Source organism: Cydia strobilella, chromosome 2 (assembly GCF_947568885.1).
Source record: "Cydia strobilella chromosome 2, ilCydStro3.1, whole genome shotgun sequence".
NCBI classification, from domain to species: Eukaryota; Metazoa; Arthropoda; class Insecta; order Lepidoptera; family Tortricidae; genus Cydia; species Cydia strobilella.
The window spans coordinates 5,457,693-5,476,513 of NC_086042.1; the positions used below are offsets into that span (position 1 = coordinate 5,457,693).

At 42.1% G+C, this 18,821-nt stretch overlaps 2 protein-coding genes across 7 annotated transcripts in view; one reads left to right on the plus strand and one right to left on the minus strand.

Annotated features, from left to right (window-relative positions):
• Nucleotides 1-2,064: 2,064 nt before the first annotated feature.
• Nucleotides 2,065-6,341, plus strand: LOC134755418 (translation initiation factor eIF2B subunit alpha). The gene is made up of 8 exons (XM_063691970.1): nucleotides 2,065-2,224; nucleotides 2,295-2,396; nucleotides 2,811-2,950; nucleotides 3,737-3,853; nucleotides 4,174-4,286; nucleotides 4,802-4,946; nucleotides 5,782-5,928; nucleotides 6,185-6,341. The coding sequence occupies exons 1-8, from the start codon at nucleotides 2,212-2,214 to the stop codon at nucleotides 6,317-6,319; spliced, it is 912 nt and encodes a 303-aa protein (XP_063548040.1). The 5' UTR covers nucleotides 2,065-2,211; the 3' UTR covers nucleotides 6,320-6,341.
• A 917-nt stretch (nucleotides 6,342-7,258) lies between these two features.
• The window catches only part of LOC134750835 (tyrosine-protein kinase Fer), a 79,344-nt gene continuing 67,781 nt past the window's right edge, over nucleotides 7,259-18,821 (minus strand). The window contains exons 1-13 of one of the 6 annotated variants that reach the window (XM_063686071.1): nucleotides 18,309-18,620; nucleotides 17,946-18,083; nucleotides 17,125-17,373; nucleotides 15,676-15,777; nucleotides 14,705-14,813; nucleotides 13,457-13,639; nucleotides 11,683-11,883; nucleotides 10,915-11,091; nucleotides 10,427-10,640; nucleotides 9,931-10,206; nucleotides 9,436-9,558; nucleotides 7,911-9,076; nucleotides 7,259-7,864 (exon numbers count right to left, since the gene is read on the minus strand). In XM_063686071.1, the coding sequence (XP_063542141.1) occupies nucleotides 8,940-9,076; nucleotides 9,436-9,558; nucleotides 9,931-10,206; nucleotides 10,427-10,640; nucleotides 10,915-11,091; nucleotides 11,683-11,883; nucleotides 13,457-13,639; nucleotides 14,705-14,813; nucleotides 15,676-15,777; nucleotides 17,125-17,373; nucleotides 17,946-18,083; nucleotides 18,309-18,466 (2,067 nt within the window). In that variant the 5' untranslated portion in view covers nucleotides 18,467-18,620 and the 3' untranslated portion in view covers nucleotides 7,259-7,864; nucleotides 7,911-8,939. Of the gene's footprint in view, nucleotides 7,865-7,910; nucleotides 9,077-9,435; nucleotides 9,559-9,930; nucleotides 10,207-10,426; nucleotides 10,641-10,914; nucleotides 11,092-11,682; nucleotides 11,884-12,559; nucleotides 13,272-13,309; nucleotides 13,409-13,456; nucleotides 13,640-14,704; nucleotides 14,814-15,675; nucleotides 15,778-16,939; nucleotides 17,080-17,124; nucleotides 17,374-17,945; nucleotides 18,084-18,308; nucleotides 18,621-18,821 lie in introns of those variants that run through there. The other 5 variants (XM_063686108.1, XM_063686077.1, XM_063686085.1 and 2 more) reach the window with 5 other exon arrangements.

Sequence of the window (18,821 nt, forward strand, 5' to 3'; positions counted from 1 at the left end):
CTGACTTTCCCTCCACCTTTTCCACCACTTGTTGCGAACAATGAACATAATTATCGTAAAATGAGCTCCGAATTATCAAGATTGCATTATCACTATGGACTATGGGTAGTTTTAATTTTGATACTTGTCATATTTTTTCTACTTGACGGTAGATGGCGTAGATAGTTCCGTAATTACGTTGATTCAATCTTCCAATAGCCAATGATAACTTATAGCTAGCACTTGCTTTGATAAAGCAATAGATAGAGAACGCACCCTTGTTTTATGCATGTTTAGAATAAGCGTAAATAAATCATTCAATGACAGTGAAGGTGATCGAAATCATATCGAAACGCACCGCACCAGCATGTTGGAAATAGAAGACCAGAAGTGGGTAGCTGAACTGTCTAAACTATTTTTGCAATCTCTTATTCTTTCAGCAATAGTTTGTAAGAATAGTAAAATGCTAATTTTTGTTATTAAATGTATTTCGAGCTACTCGAAGCTAGATGGCGGTGTGTCAAGTTTGCCACAATGCACTAACATTTAACTTCCTGTAGCTAAATTATGTTTAATCATAACATTCATGACCTTTGTTACTGTTTTTGTAGCGCTAACAAAAACTGAGTAATTTGCGGAGACTCGCCGTACATCTGGGAATGTAACAAAAAACCTAAATTGGACTGAAATTTGTTAATCAGATAATTAAATTGCTCTAAGCGGTATCAAATTGTTGGTAGCTTAGGATGTTATTCCATCTGTTCAATATCTTGGTCCAATGTATATTTGCGTCTCACATTTTGCTTAATGAGAGAGTGAGAAGCAATGCACATTGGACAAATAAATTGGACAGGTGGAATTTTCGACACTATAATACATACATTTATTTTTAAGTTATTTTGCGAGCCCTTACTTTGAGAACCCCTGACTTGCTTGCAAGTGTTACTTTGACAATGACAGTTGTTTGTTTACATAAATTCTATGGAAGGTAGAGGTAAGGAAATGAATCTTCATGTATCAAAAAGTGACCGTAAAAAACAGTAAATACCACCATACACCTAGTTTTTTTATATAGATGTGCACCCGTGCGACCGTGAGGGACAGAACATACGCAATGCGAACAAACTTAAAACACTTTTAATATTCCTGACAACATACCAGAAACAACCTACGTAATTTGGTCGGGTTTATTTGCTGCTTTCCCCCATTTCGTCTTTACATTATTATACCTCTATGGTTCATGTCATAGAGTCTCCTATATATTACATTACTCAATGGTCTCAGAGCCTACCTAGCGCCACCGGAGAGATTAGGAACTATTATTTAAAGCTGAAAGCGGTCACTTTTTCAACAATTCTGCCATAAGAGATTGGCATCCTTTCTATAATAATAAATTCTATCCATAATAAATTCACAGAACTAGGATGACATTAAGAAAACTTCACTCGGAATATCATAATTACCTGTGAAATGAATGTTTGCCTGGGTTATTTCGCCCTGTGATACCACAATCCGGCACACTACACGACACCATCTTCACTACATTACTTAATTACACGTTTTCTTCCTGATTACTTTTTATTTTGAAGATTAAAAAATACGGCAATGCGCTCACGGTCGAGTTGGGCCGCCTGTCACTCAAAAATGGTTACGTTTTCTCATTTGTAGTCTGACTCTTTCGCACTCATGGGATGTTCATATACGTGATGGCTTCCCTTTCCCACACTTCAGCTGTCTTTATGCGTAAGCATAAATTTTAGGTCTGTGCATAAATTCCATGAGAAAAAAATTAGACTTTATTATAGCGCGATTCAGGATTTATACTATCCGAAACAGCGCCATCTATTACGTGTGTTCGTAATTTGTTAATGTGCGAGTTTCGAAATTTGTTACCAAACACCTATTTTCCTTACCTAATAAGGTCCCTCCACACTCATGCGCAAATCGCGGCGCGAAGCCGCGAACGCCGTGATTCGCGCATGAGTGTGGAGGGACCTTTAGAACGCACTAGTAAATCTAGTAAGTGTTGTTCCGAACGCAACCAGAGTTTTCTGTCACTGTCAAAGTGACATTTGTTTCACAACGTTAAAGCGACCTGACGAAATATTGAAATAGGTTAAGAAAACTATGTTTTTAAAACTAAAAAAACATTTATATAGTACATATGTTATATAAAAAAAAATTCAAAAATTAATTCAGTATACTTTACATAATACTAGTGCTTAAATCACAATGAAAAAAGAAGGTAAGTTAAGAATGATTTCAAACAACTTATTGTTCTTAGATGTTTTTAATAAAACTTTTCTTCATTACAGAAGTTCAAGACATTTTCTTGAAAATTTTGAGAGAAGAGGAAGATGTATCCGCTGGGGTTGCTGCAATCAGAACCTTGCTAACTGTTATAAAAACATATAAAGGTAGAATTTTATCTTTCGCAAACATATTAAATATTTATAATTTCAATTTGTAACAAAATACAGTCATGTAAACATTCGCATATGCCACGAAAACTTAGGCGTAAACTATATACATAGGTGCTTCAGGGCTATTACACAGCAGTAAAAAATCACTTAACATTTTAGCAAGATTGTAAAAACAATGTGTAGATGTAGGTTACAAAGAGTATTCAATTTACATTTTCATGAATGCTCAATTTCTTTAAATTGTTTTGTATTAAAAAGTAGGCTACTAGTAATTTCACAATTTTCATACTAATTTAACTCATAATTAATATAATTATAATAGGAAAGTATGCATTGTATAAAATTGTTAGCAATTTGAAAGTTTTAGGTATAGTATGTCTCAATAGTAGAATATGACATTGATTGCAGTGGCAACAGTGCGCGAGCTAGACCTGAACCTGCAGCTGGCGGTGGACGCCATGCGGCACTGCGACCAGCCCGTCACCGCAATCTCCTCCGGCTGTGAGCTCTTCATGCGCTTCATCACACTTGCCAAACTTGACATGGAGGTTTGTAAACTCTTAACACTTTTATATACTTATTGAAATATACATATGATTAGGTATTAAGTTCTGTTGGAACTTTTGACCCTTCTACTAACTTTATGATCAACAATGAGATACACCTAGTATTGAGGAGCTTTATAATCCTTCCTTTTATATTCAACAATGTTCGAGCTGGCAATACTGAACTCTGTTTTTCTCAAATTTCACTGCACACAGTAAAACCACAGAATAAGTAATAGTATTATCAGACAGGACGGCCACGCACCGCCCCGCCCTGACTCGAATTACCTCACCCCGCGACAGAAATCTGCCAGACTTCTGGCATGCTCTCAGTACAATTTTTAAGCAACTTACACTATAACGCATGACGCGTGTACGGACGTGCCGTTCACACATAGAAACGCGAGTGATTTTTGATGTATAGCGTGTCCGCCCTGTGGTAAAACTAAGCAATATGCTGATATGAAATAAACAAAATAAGAGTCTTGTCTTAGAAATTATTAGCATATAGTAAGCATAGCAGTGGTGAGACATCTATAGAACTTGCCTTGTACTTCTTTTTGCAGGATCATTTTCTCAATATTGCCTGGTTCCATCGTAGAAATTAGATATAGACAACTTTTTGACCAGTCACATTTTATTTGCCTTGTTAGGCATGGTAGGCAATGTTGAGAAATTACTCTATAAAATAAAATAAATTAGAAATATACTTCAGCTTCCCTACTGATCATTTTCCCACAAAAACATAGTGTTCATAATTTGGTAAAATGTAATTATGTTTGTTTGCAGTCATTTGACAAGTGCCAGGAGATAATGCTGGAGCGTGGTAACGTGTTCTTACAAACTCTGCTGGAGGCGCGCGGCAAGGTCGCCGCTCAAGCACTGCCTTTCATCAGTGACGGTTGTGTGAGTATATACCTGCTCTGTAAAACCGTCATAATAATGTCTGGCTTAGTCTGGCTGCTTCAAATGACATAACATTTCTGGGACAGTGCTATAAATTATAGATAGCATACTTATCCAATTTTAACCACCTATTGACAGTTAGCTACAGAGGCAAAGGGGAGGCTTAAGTTGTAATAACGCATGATTTTGCCGTTGTTGCTCAGTATTTTAATCTGTGAAAGTCATTGACTATAGCAAAACCAATATTTTTTATTGTTGACAATTTATATAAAATGGATTTGGATACCATGATGCAAAATCATATTATTTTATCTTTTTAGAAAATATTGACACATTCGAGATCAAGAGTGGTACTGCAAGCCATGCTGGAAGCTGCTCAAGCCAACAAGAGGTTTCAAGTTTACGTCACCATGTCCGGCCCAGAGAATAGCGGGTTCGTATAGCTATAGTACTTTATCTCCAATGCGCCGGTTAAGACAATTTAGACCAAATTAGCATGAAGAGATAGGTAGACAATAGTGTTGATTTTTCCTATAGTTCCGTTGCTCATTGACCCAATAGCGTATTTCTATAGACATACGGCACTTCTATGGTAGGTATATCATACACTGTAGAAAGAGATGACGCACGTAATATGTCTTGTAGACAAGAAACTGTCAACATCACTAATTTTAGTTCATTATTTTTCTGTAACCTGTCTGTAGTTCCATTGATTCACTATCCGGATATAATTCGATTTAGACCAAGCTATGTTGACAGCGATTTTGATAACACAGGCTGAGCAAGTGTTATTTTTAAAGTGAAACTTCTATGAAATTATGACGTTTACTTAACACTTGCACAGGCTGGGCTATTAAAATCGCTGCCTACTTAGCTTGGCCTGAGTCTTTTATTTTCTGAATTTCGAGACCTATAACTGAGTCTGACTGATTTGTCTTTCTTTTCTAGAGCTGTTATGCACGCGCAGCTGACAGCAGCGGGCGTGGAGTCCACGCTGATCCTGGACGCGGCCGTGGGCTACATCCTGGAGCAGGTGGACATCGTCATGCTCGGCGCCGAGGGCGTCACCGAGAGCGGCGGCATCATCAACAAGGTACTTTGGTACATTTATACTTCAATAATGGCGACACGAAAGCGCATGAAACTTTCACCAGTAAATAAGTAGAGTTTGCAGGTAAAAATATCCCATTGATCATATAATTCAACATTAGCGACATGTACATGTCGCAGACCGTCTATTATGGATTTATGACGGCTGCGTTTGATGGAATGTCAAGTATTCAAATAGTCTATGCTATGTGTGTGTTTGGCTGCGGTACGGTGACTTTTATTTGAATGACCCGAACAGCTGCTTTAATGGATTGATTCCTGGCTGATTCTGATGACAGGCCCGAAAGGGGCTGGCATCCTGAGAGGAACCGTTAGGGCAGATTAGAATTGGAAAGTGTCGCAGTCAACCTCACTACATTCCTATATAATTTATATTGTATCGTTTTAGCTATGGCATTCATCGAGTATCATTAGTCTACGTGACCGTTCATCTATCTCCGATATACATATTAAACCAATGTGGCAAATGATAAATATTCATCAGACAAAATTTAATCGTTAGTTGAACCATTGTTATACGCTACCATATAGATAGTATAAATCTTGTATCAATAGAAGACCCGAGCTACGTAGAGATTAATGTCAAATACTTTTAACCTTTTCGACGCCGTGTCAATCACAAAAGCTGTCACTCGGACGCTACGTCACCGAAATGTCAAAACTGAAATTGAACTTTATGCACATGCACGTAGGTCTATGTTGCTTTGTGGTGACCGATTAATCCGTCTTTGGCGTTGGATCTGCGGTGCCGATATGTCCAAAAGGTTAACTGTTTTATAATAACACATGACAACCTAATATTGAATTAATCTCAACAGATCGGCACATACGGCCTGGCGATGGCAGCGCTCGAGCTCAAGAAACCCGTATACGTACTCACAGAAAGCTTCAAATTCTCAAGGATATACCCCCTCAACCAGCAGGACCTGCCCAAGGAATTCAAGTATCTATCTAGTGTGCTAAAGGTAATTATAGCAAAATTAACTTCTCTGGTCCACTTTAATATTTTAAAGAATCTACCACCTCGTAATCTAAATCTAAAACTTAAACTTGGCATTGACATTTCACGACAATAAGAAGCTGCTGCACCTTAGATACAGATCACGCTCGCTCCCTTGCACATTAGGTGTCATCTTGTTATATATATAAAACGGCCGGAAGCTTCCCTATAGGCGGACGCTGACATAGACTGTACCTATATAGACCGTATACCGTGTACAGACGGGCTCGGAGCTGCGCGCGCAGCACCCGCTGGTGGACTACACGCCGCCCGCCTACATCACGCTGCTGTTCACGGACCTCGGCATCCTCACGCCCTCCGCCGTCAGCGACGAGCTCATTAAACTGTATTTGTAATGTAATATATTTATTTTATATACAGGCTTGTTTTATTAAATATATTAATAACGGGTCACTCACGTGTTTTAAGTCGAAAACGCTCGACATGTTTCACTCCGTACCGAGGAGCGTCATCAGGAGCTTGCGTCGACGGTGACGGACCGGCGCAGACTGCGGGCCGCAGCCCTCCGCGCCCGATGACTCGGCGCGGGCGCCTGTGGCGGCAGGGGGGGCGAGAAACTACCCTCGTTTACGGCATTATTGTCAAATGATGGGCTTGTTTTAGTTGTGTTCTCCGTCCTGTGCCCTCGGAAACTTACCAAAATTGCGATTTCCACTTAAAAAAATCGGAAACTTCATATTTTTTTTCAAAATGAAAGTTTCCTTTGTCTCCTGTGAAGTTTCAGAGAACTTATCTAACTTTTTGGAAAATTCCGCAATTTGCACCAAACCGCAGGCAAACCCTGCCTTATCCTCTAGTCAAAACTTGCCAAGATAAATGCAATTGTGATTTGTCAAAACAAAGATTCGAATTAGAACGGAACAGGAGACCTTTTTATAGGTGTCTGGGCGGCTAGAGGATATGTATTATGTAGCTATTAAAATTCTTAATGAATCGTCCAGCAGTAAGGGCGGTATTCCCGTGGTATTCCCTGACAGGGGGAATACCAACCTAAGCTACAATATTTTGGAATCTGACTGTAACTGTTATTGGCCCCTAATTTTTTAGCGCTCGACCTTATTTCAAGGCAAAAATGATGACAATCGTAAGCTCTTTTGAATAAATACTTATGCTGACAGTTCAAAAATGATAATCGAATGTCAGTCTTACTCATCGAAAATGAACACGTTTGAAGTGCCGTATGTGGGAAATATATAAGGTAAGGGGCTAAGATACTTTTTAATTGGATATTTTAAATGTTCAACATTTTCTTGGAATATAAAAAATAACAAACATTTCCAATATTATCTGGCACTTTTATTATGAAAAAAATTATGTACAGTCAATTTGTTACCATTAAAATATTAAACGCAATATACTATAGCACTTACATTAATATTCATCTCACTTTGTGTTTCATAAACGTTAAATTCAAAAACTCATCACGTATTCATGCACAAGATACTAGGCAAGACACATAAGATATATAGAAAATAAAGTATTTCACGGAAGCAATATACGACTTATCACATTACATACCGAACTCCCGTTCATTTCTTAACATATAAACTGACATAAACCATGTTTTATAACATCAAGATATACAAGGCAAATAATGGAAGCACAGTGCAGTGTTTTACTGAAACTACACAGCAATATCATAATAAAAATACAAATCTCATTATCATTACATAATACAAAAAACACTTTATTCCATCAAACACTTATGTATTACATGCGGAAGACTGTCTTAATACACCTATATTTGAAACATAGTCGCCAGTCCTATATATGAAGACATTTTACTGACTACTGTCCGTTTCCTACTTGCTAGAAAGTACCATTCGAAAGAGATCACCACTCCGCGTCGTTCCAACAATACTAAACAACAAGTACCCTAACTGTACACACACACACACACACACACACACACACACACACACACACACACACACACACACACACACACATTATTTTTACGACTTACTTTATTGAAACAAAACAAAACAACGTTACATTTCATTTTTACAAACCAACGTAAATTTAAGGTTTTCCTAACTCTCGGTTCAATAGAATCTGGCCAATATTACATCTTGCTACAAACTTTCAATATTTTTCTTGACCAAACATTTTTACCAAAATTTTTACAAACTATATAATTGTCGGATAAGTTAACAAATTGATCCAAACAATCTAACTGAAAATACAAATTCACTTATCTTTCCACATTGCAAGGTTATCTCAGAATAATTTCTATGAATGAAATGAATAGGTAATACGAATAGAAAATACTATATCAAATCAATGTCAATATTTTGGTCATTTGCATCACCTTGAATTATACAAACTTTACTTAACTGACCATTATTATTTATTGTTTTCACACGAGGTTCACAAAAGGTCAATTAACTAGTATTTAGCTTTGAGTGCTAAAGATCACTTTCGGAAAATAGTTCCTAGTGATCGTTTGTTACCTATCTGCACCGCTTCACTGCATAGACGGTCGTACGGTGCGATCTCCAAGTCCTTTATACCAACGGTAGGTCAGGCCGAAGGCTACTTATATATTTCTTATTTATTTTATTTTCGCGCTCTTTTATAAATTTATTGACTTTCCTCTAGTCTATTGTGCGCAGTGCTAATATATGTCTACCGTTTTGAATCAACTCTCATCTACTCAAAGGTTAACTGGAAGAAATCCCTTAAAAGTAATAAGTTCGCCTTTGTACTGCCTATTCTGTGCCATATTTATGGTCTGTATTTTGTACAATAAAGAGTTTAATATATGCTCCGTGGTCTGGCTAGTGATACATCAACAGCGCAATCATTAGACATGTGAACGACACGGTCACGTGGCGGTGCAGTCATCTGCTCTGGGGTCCAGTGTTTAGCACCAGCAGCGTTACGTAATCGTTAGATACATGAATAGCATAGCCCCTCGACGGCCCGGGCGGGGCGGGGCGGGGCGGGGCGGGGCTATCTGTTGTAGATGTTGTCGATGGCGGTGTAGAGCTGGTGGAAGTGCGGCCGCTTGTCGGGCTCGTACTCCCAGCAGCGCAGCATCAGCGCGTACACGTCCTCGCCGCAGCCCTCGGGCGCCGGCATGCGGTACCCTGCAACATGCAACATCAAACACTTACTCCTAAGGCCGTACTGCCTGCGTATATTGAATATTATATCAAAAATTGTATTTTTTTCAAATGGTGTCAGAAAGATGCCACTGGGGTTTTATTTTCTCCTGAATGTAGAATTTTTTTTGAGAATATATTATAAATAAATATATCAACCTAGATGGCAAATAATATGACCAGTCAATTCGGTTTAACAGAGTCATAAACCACACATCAAAAAATAGTTTCTTCTGTTAATTAGGCTATATTCCCTTATGATTATTCATTACAATGTTACAAGTATGTACTTGACCCTCAGACAAGTTTATATGTAAATGTTAAAATGAGATGAAGCATCGTACCCGAGTCGATCTTCTCGCGGGCGCGCGAGTTGGTCATGCCGGCGTAGGGCGTCTCGCCCTTGGAGAAGATCTCCCACATCAGCACGCCGTAGCTCCACACGTCGCACAGGGACGTGTACTTGCCTGAAACACGCAAACGTTATTTAATACATTAGGGTCGGTTGCACCAAACTGTTTGTCATCGTTAAAGAGTTCGCTAAATTTAATTGTATGGAAAGTTTCATAGTAAACCGCCGCGGCGCGCCGGGTGACGTCGATCAGTCTGTCAAGTGCGGACGGTGCAATGGTGGTGGAGTGATCGACGTATTAGTAAGGCATAGGTGCTAATTCGGTTTCACAAAGACATGCTAAATGGCAAATATACAGTAAGAATTATTGATTTATTCGGGATGTCTTTCAGAGCCATCGACTGACAGGCCATTTAACTGTAAGGGAAGTCGCGCGGGGTCAGGTCGCGGCGGATGCAGTTCTTGTCAGAATAGTTCACATACTAACCATAATTCAAGGCCTCCGGCGCCGTCCACTTGATGGGTATCTGCTTCATGCCCCCCGACACGATATACTCCTCCTCCTCTCTCGACATCCCGAAGTCCGAGATCTTGACCGCGTGGTCATCTCCAACCAAACAGTTCCTCGCGGCCAGGTCACGGTGGATGCAGTTCTTGGACTCGAGGTAGCGCATGCCGGCGGCGGCGTCGCGGCACATGGCGAGCAGCGCGCGCGCCCCCAGCACCCCGGCGCGTTGCCGGAGGAACGTCAGCAGGGAACCGCCTGGGAAAACTTTATTCGGTCAGCTATTATACATTAAGACCTGTGTATTTGTATAGGAACATATCAACTTTTCATAGAACGTGACACAGTAAGCTCGCTTACGCAATCTCGATTCTTGAAATATCTCATACCTATCTCGAAAGTTCAATCGATGGATTGACCGCTTGAGCATCCTGCCTTCTTTCAGGAAGCTCCGCTTCTGCTCCTCGGAGCCACTTACCCGAGACTAGCTCCATGACTATCATGATGGGCTGCTTCTGCACGGCGATGCCGATGAGCCGCACGATGTTGGGGTGCTGGTACTGCTTGAGGATTCTTCCCTCCTGCAGGAAGGTCCGCTTCTGCTCCTCCGGCAGGGCTACGCGACATGTCTTCACCGCTACCTCCTGCCCTGTCGTCTTTAGCCGCGCCTTGTATACGTCGCCGAAGTTGCCCTGTCAAGCATCAGGTAACTGTTAGGAAAAATGTTTCGAGAAAAGGTCGTCGTTAGTAAAATTTAATGATTCAGAGTTCACCGTAAGTCTTTGCGATTCTAAAAAAAAGTAACAACAATTCTGGCTGCAAGTACAGCATCATGGTAAGCGTCTCAAATACTGAAAACGTGTCAAACGTGAACAAAATGTCGATCAGGACCAGACGAGGGGCTACTCGTAAAGCCCGGAAGTAGTTGATCTCGATATATTGTTTATAATGCAGGCCCGCTAGTACCCGTCCGATCTTGTCGAGCAGCTGCACGTCGTCGTTGTTGAGCTCCCACGTCTCGCGCGGCACGGCGCGGCGCAGCAGCGCGCCCGAGCGCGCGGTGACGGGCACGCCGCTGGTGCGCTGCCACGCGATCAGCTCCGCCACCGACGGGAACGCCGCGCCCTCGAACCTGTAGTGTCCCTGAAACACGCACAAACGCAACGATACTTATACGCTATCAATAATCATTTGTAACAAGGAGCGTGCCGACAAGGGTACACTAATATATATTACATATTTCAGTACAGATGAAGTGCATATTTATTTCCCATCGTATTTCCACGGAAACGTACGAACGTGTCTTGTCTTGCTATTTCAGTCAGTCTCGGTACAAAAAGTAATGAGGTTGACTGAAGTAGCGTGACAAATACGAACGTTTCCGAGAAAATACGATGGAAAACAAATATTTGCTACATCTGTACAACCATATAATCACACAAATATTTGCGTATACATCTCACTTTCTCCAGACAGGCGAAGATATAAAAAAAATAGGTGATTTGAGAGACTGAAGCTGTTTCTTTTTCGGAGGTGACAGAAGAAATCAAGAATTCTACTGCAATGCTGTTCCAACAAACTAACGGTGTGAAGTTGTTTCTTAAAGTTGATTTCGAAAATTTATTTTTAAGTTAAGACTCGTGTTGTAAAAGGATTCTTCTGGTGTGGTCCGCACGTGACGTGATTGCGCATGGTCTCTCCACTAACCACTAACAGTATACCATCATAACGTACCTCCGGCGTGGTCTGCACGATGAAGTGCTTGTGCTGCCCCCAGCAGACGGACAGCACCAGTTGCCTGGCGTGGTTGCGCGTGGTCTCGCGCACGAGGTAGTCGCCGTCGGCGCGCAGCAGCCGCACCACCTCCTCGCGCGGCAGCACGCCGTGGAACCACTCCTGCTCCACCAGCGACCGCTCCGCCTCCAGCGTGCCCACCTGCCAATCCCACTGCACATTACTACAATACAACATTTGGTTAACAAAAATAAAGCATCTTTAGCAATGTGGACCTGCTTTGAACACGATATGCTTCCACGAGTATCTTAATAGATGACCATTAAACATACATATATTACCTATAAATTACAAGCAACTACAAGTACCTAGGTATGCGCATGCTTCCGACGTTATTGTACCTACATTGATATACCTACGCCTGCAATACAACAGGCATACATCACTCATCACGCTAGTTATCAGTGTTCAGCTCCCTAAGTATATAAATAAACCTATAAAGACACCATCTTTCTCACATTTGTAAGTTAGTTAGGGTTAGTGCACGTGACCCTGCTGGTAAGATAACATGACATGACAAAAGACCATTAGATTATGACGTAAACACCAAAGCTATCCTTGGTTTACCCATATGACTCACCACTAAGGAATCAAGTGGGTCGAGGTGACGCTTCTTTCTAATAATACGTGAATTGGGTCAAGTGTTACGTTATTTATTCTCCTAACAATTAAAACGCACAGCTATTAAGACATTACATTAGTTCTCACAACGAAACAGCACGCGTTAGGTGTAAACGAAAACAAAAACCGAACGGTTAACGCCAAATTACATGCAAACACAACATTCCAACCACAACGATGCAGAAATCGGACATACGAATTCTTCTTCAAGCTGTAATTCTTGTAACTGCTGTAACTCCTGCAACTGCCGTAAGTCGTGTAGCTGTTGCAATTCTTGTAAATGTTGTAATTCCTGGAGTTTTTTCAGTCGCTTCTTACGCCGCGGCACCACCACCGGCGGCGGCAACTCCGAGCGGGTTATGTACATCGAAAACGGATCATCCATCACGGCGATAGATAATTTATATTATCACTTTATTATTATTTGCACATAATCACCAGACATCAACCGAGAGAAACAGGATGCGTTTGACGTAAAACCACCGACTGAAACGCGTTTAGACATCACGTAAACAGGGAAACGTTCGAAGAACGTCGCAAGTTCGCTTTACCTTGATTTTGAAACTGAGTTTTGGAGCGTGGCGGTCCTATTTTAATTTCGTTTGAAAGCTATCCCGAGCGAAGTTAGCACGCTCGCGCACGGCGCGTCTATACTTAGAACGTCGCTGACGAACTCGTGCGTTTATACGTTGGTGTTAACATTTTGACGCGTGTAAAAATAAGCCTCATGCATCCTGCGAAAGCCCATGCCTTGCCTGATGGCGTTCGCCTGCAGGCGCCGGCGGACGACGCCGCGGCGACCTTCGACCATCGACCAGCGTGCGAGAGCGCGTGACTTTTGTCTTGTACAGTTTCAATGGATCGAAGGCAACCACCGCGTCGTCCCGGCCGCCGAAGGAGAAGCCACCCGTGCGAGTGATCTTCAGTGTTAGGCTCGCGCACTCACCACACCGTTAGGACAACTACGTTTTCGCCTCCTTCTCTTCTTGAAGACGCCTTTGTTTACACGACAATGCACATACACGTCCATGCGTTTGGTCAAACGTCTCTTAAGGAGTCCGAGCCGTTTCTTGCGGCGGGTCCCTGTGGTTACCGAGTCGGCGGGCCCCTCGCTGCTGCTGCGGTAGGTTTTGGGGGGGAGGGCCGGGCTGGAGGGCACGGACTTGCGCCGGAAGGGGCGCGCGAACATCCGGAAGAAGGGTCGCGGCGGGATTATGGAGTGCAGCCGCAGGCGCAGCGCCTCGGTGGACGTTTTCGACCCGATCGAGGAACGCTCCTGAATTCAATTACCTTTTAGTGTCCTTCTTAAGCAGAGGCTTGTTTGTATTGGGCACCGATGACTTAACTACTTAACATAAAGAAACTTTTAATTGTGTTCTCAATAAGAAATACAAAAACGTATTAACGTAACGGTTATTGCAGACGTTTGTAGATGTAGATTTTAGTTGGCGAACTCTAATATTTTACCGGACATCAGCTGGTTAACTTGTTACTTGCTGCCAAATACCTGTTTGTTATCTTAATCATGCATGTGTTTGTTTGTTTTCACATATGATAACTAAAAAGACTCATAACTCACGTAGCTCCGCTAAAAAAAACATCCTACGCGCAGTTTCCGATGTACGAATGTTATTCTGCAGCCGGAATTAACAACGCGTAATAGGTTTCACGAATTAATCCATGAATCATAAAATACAGTGGCTAAATGTAGTTCTACTTCGCAAACTCCATTTCATTCTAGTGTAGGTAAAACAGGTTCATAAACACTTTAGATACCATTTAGAATGATAGGTAGGTACCTATGGCGTTAGTTAGCAGAGTTCAAAATAACAATTACGAACAATATTACATAATTTAATAAAATACATATTTATTAATGAAATTCACGATCTCGGAGGATGAATTTTGGATCCGTACCTGATTAACTCTCAAGTCTCAATTATTTGGAAAACATTGTGTATTACAAAGACATATTATATTAGATTTATTAGATTCCCAAGATACCGATTTCCCAAAATATTACATGGTTTAATTTAGTAGATATTATTTAGTTGAGAATAGGCAGTTCTCAAGAAACCTGTTCACCAAACTATTCAATACTAAGGGTCGGTTGTACCAAACTGTTTGTTATCGTTAAAGAGTGCAAAATTTAATTGTATGAAAAGTTTGATAGTAAACCGCCGCGGCGCGCCGGGTGACGGTGATCAGTCTGTCAAGTGCGGATGGTGCAACTGGCACTTAGACCTCTAAAAAGTTGTCTGTACTCGTAGTTTAAGTGTAACAGGTAGATTAAATATCTCTGGTTATCTGACCCAGGACCAGCAGCAGTATATATACTGACCTGGTGGTCGGGCGAGCTGCCGTCCAGGCTGTCGACGCCCACGGTCTCGGCCGACAGGTCGGGGCAGCCGCTCGGCGCCTCCTCGCACCCCAGCTCCGCCAGCGCAGACCTGTTGGTGACACATGATAACAATTACTCACAGGGCAACTGAACACTATACACCTAACCTAAGCGGCCTGCCTGGTAACGAAATAGTCGGTTCTTATGACTATTTATTAATGTAACGGGTGACTACTGACTACTAACAACTTACATATAACAACAACATACTTCATGGAAACAATCAAAAGGTAAACTCGTTGAGTTAAGGTATGTCCCTCTAATCCGTTTCTAAGGAATATGCATGACACAGAATAAGTTATGTGAAGAGTATTTTTTTTTATACTACGTCGGTGGCAAACAAGCATACGGCCCGCCTGATGTTAAACTGTCTCCGTAGCCTATGTACGCCTGCATCTCCAGAGGAGTTACATGCGCGTTGCCGACCCTAACACTCCTCTCCCTCGAGCTCTGGCAACCTTACTCACCGGCAGGAACAAAACACTATTAGTAGGGTCTAGTGTTATTTGGCTGCGGTTTTCTGTAAGGTGGAGGTACTTCCCCAGTTGGGCTCTGCTCTAGATCTGGAATGACATCCGCTGCCCTGTGCCCTACCACACAAAGCGAGATGTCATTCACAGTGCCCAGTGCGTGCGTGCCAGTATTCTTAGGGCCTGCGTTTTACGGTATAATTTAGATCCAAAAAACAAAGACCACGAACCGAGTCTACATATTTCATGAATTTTACTTATTTTACTTTTATTTTACTCTCTCTCTCTAGAATTTTATGAAGTCGGAGAATGTGTTGGTCTGCTCGATCGCTACAAATGTTAGCCAAACCAAACCAGTACATTGACTCCAGCCGTAGTTTTTACGAATTCAGCAGAGCAGTCAATGAATGGAGGCTGTAGCGTACTGAGTGTGGTAGTGACCTGATCATCTCTGCCTGCTTGGCGCACTTGCGCTCGGCCATCCGCAGCTCCAGCAGCTTCACCGGCTCGGAAGCCGTCGCCGGGATCGGCGGAGGAGAATGCCTGGAACAATGGTAACGATACAGTACTCTCTTAGGGAGACACGTCTTATACATATTTTTAAAATGTATTTCACTTCAATATATATTTAGAATACATTTTATTTTAAAATATCCTTACATTAATACTAGCTTACATAACGTAGCACAATAAGATTAAAATAAATATAGGTAGGGCTGTTATGACCATATATTATGTTATGACACCGCTATATTAATTTATTTGCTGTACCTAATTTATTTTAGATAGGTACCTAATTACTCTATGCAAACTACACCTAGTTAGTAGGTACGAAGTATATACTTTCTTAACTATCAAAGTTAATCATGCTGATAAAAATGTTCGCTAACGTAACTTCCGTAAGTAACAAATACGCGTTTAGCCTACAATTAGTTTCCCACAAATTCTCACAATCTGTATTATGTGTACTTGTTTATTTTCTTCTCGGTAAGGTACTAATTTAGGCTAGACTTCCGTAACGTTATCGCGTAACCTAAACAGTATGTGTGTTTACCCCATTCCACTGTGTTACCTATAGATACATCAAGTCGTATGAATATCGGATTTCTATGACGCATAGGCTTTTTTGTGTAATAGGTAGGTACATAATTACGATCTTAATACTCCAGCAATGCGCACTGAACAGTATTTCAACACAATGCACTTGCAATGTAAGCTATATACTTAAAGATAAATATCATCAGCAAACAAAACAATGTAATAAGTAGTTATACCCATTATGCTGATCACATTTTTATGTGATCAAAGTTATGATACCGCCGAATGAATATCAGGAAATATAGGTACTCGTAGTTTTATAATAATTTTGTGTTAAAGTGGGAAAAATGCATTTTAACTAAGGTAAAACAAATCAACCAACAACCAATTTTAGTAATGCGATAAACATATCGATATCCCCAGAATAAACCTACCTAAGATATACAAAAAACGTGCAGGAAAAATATGCATTCAATTTACCTATTGCCACCGTTGGTGAGGCTGGCTGGTGCTGTTCTTGCAGACGCCATTGACCTCCGACACCAGCTGCGCCTGCTTCGCGCGTTTATCCTGGAGCGCACCCTAGAGTTCCGTCAGCTTCTTGAGCCACTCCACCGTCAGATTGTCTACAGCTCACACAGCCACTAACTAGTCTGTCTAGTCCTACCTGTCGATCCCATTGACGCCGTTGGTGAGGCTGGTGTTGTTGTTCTAGCAGACTCCATTGGCCTCCGGCATTAGCTACGCCTATTTCTCGCGGTTCTCCTGCAGCGCGCCATCCAACACCGTCAGTTTCGTCTTCAGACAATCCACCATCCGGTTGTCTACAGCCCACACAGCCACTAGTCCTACCTGTCGATCCCATTGACGCCGTTGGTAAGGCTGGTGTTGTTGTTCTTGCAGACTCCGTTGGCCTCCGGCACCAGCTGTGCCTGTTTCTCGCGGTTGTCTTGCAGTGTGCCCTCAAGTTCCGTCAGCTTCTCCTTAAGCCACTCCACGGTAAGGTTGTCCACTGTCAGTTGGTTGGGCTGCAGCTTGCCGCTCGTGTCCTCCACTAGACTCTCGTCGAACGTGAACGATACTGGCGTTGAAGGGGGTGATCTGAAACAATTTCGACATAAATAATTAATAAGGGTAAAACCTTGAAGGTATGCCGGCTATTGATCCTAAAAAGTACAATTCATCAGAAGAAAATAGATATTTATTTTCAATAAACTGCGTTTTTTAAAACAACACGCATAAATTTGTTGGTGGAGCCATCATACTGTTTTCTGAATATTATTTAATAAAACCATTTGTATCCTCAGTTGATAAAATCATAAAATACCTAACTACAGGGCTTTTTCCTGCTCATAATTTAACGGCCATGACATGCAAAACAAATTAAATTATGAATCATGTTATAACCACAATGATAAGTAAATGATTAAAATAATATATATATATATATATATAATTTGTTGGTTAGGTAATTAAATTAACATTAGTTATGTAGGTACTGACTTGTACTTTTCTATGAACTCCTTGAACTCGTGAGGCTTGAGATTCTGTACAGTGGAGTTCCACCTTGCTCTGGATCTCGGATCACTCGCAACTAGTCTGTGCTGGTTAGGTAAATAACATGGTAGCTGTGTGATTAAGTTATATACGAGTAGGTAGCCCTGCGTACTGACTTGTACTTTTCTATGAACTCCTTGTACTCCTCGTGGGGCTTGAGGTTCTGCACGGTGGAGTCCACCTTGCTCTGGATCTCCCGGAACTTGTCCGTGTTGAAGTCCGATCGCTGCACCACCTCCAGAAGGATGTTCTTCCTGTTGACAACAAATATTATATTAGTTATATAATCTAACTATTCCACAGAGATTGGTATTGCGTGACGTTACTGAAAATTGTTTATATTTGTTTCTGTAATGCAACAAACAATTGCATTTATTATGAATGTTCATTGATGAGTTGATGGCTGGTTTATTAATACACGCTGTGCTTATAGTGTATAGCTTCCTACCTTCACTGTACATGTCACACTGTGTACTGACCAGGAGGTGGCGGTGGCCTCGCCCTGCCGCCGCTGCAGGTCGAGCAGCGCGGGTAGCGCGGCCGTCCGCAGCGCGCGCTCGCACTCCGTGGCCTCGGCTAGGAGCAGCACGTACTCGTTGTGCTCCCGGTGCAGTCTCCGACACGCTTCACTGTACATGTCACACTGTGTACTGACCAGGAGGTGGCGGTGGCCTCGCCCTGCCGCCGCTGCAGGTCGAGCAGCGCGGGTAGCGCGGCCGTCCGCAGCGCGCGCTCGCACTCCGTGGCCTCGGCTAGGAGCAGCACGTACTCGTTGTGCTCCCGGTGCAGTCTCCGACACGCTTCACTGTACATGTCACACTGTGTACTGACCAGGAGGTGGCGGTGGCCTCGCCCTGCCGCCGCTGCAGGTCGAGCAGCGCGGGTAGCGCGGCCGTCCGCAGCGCGCGCTCGCACTCCGTGGCCTCGGCTAGGAGCAGCACGTACTCGTTGTGCTCCCGGTGAAGTCTCCGACACGCTTCACTGTACATGTC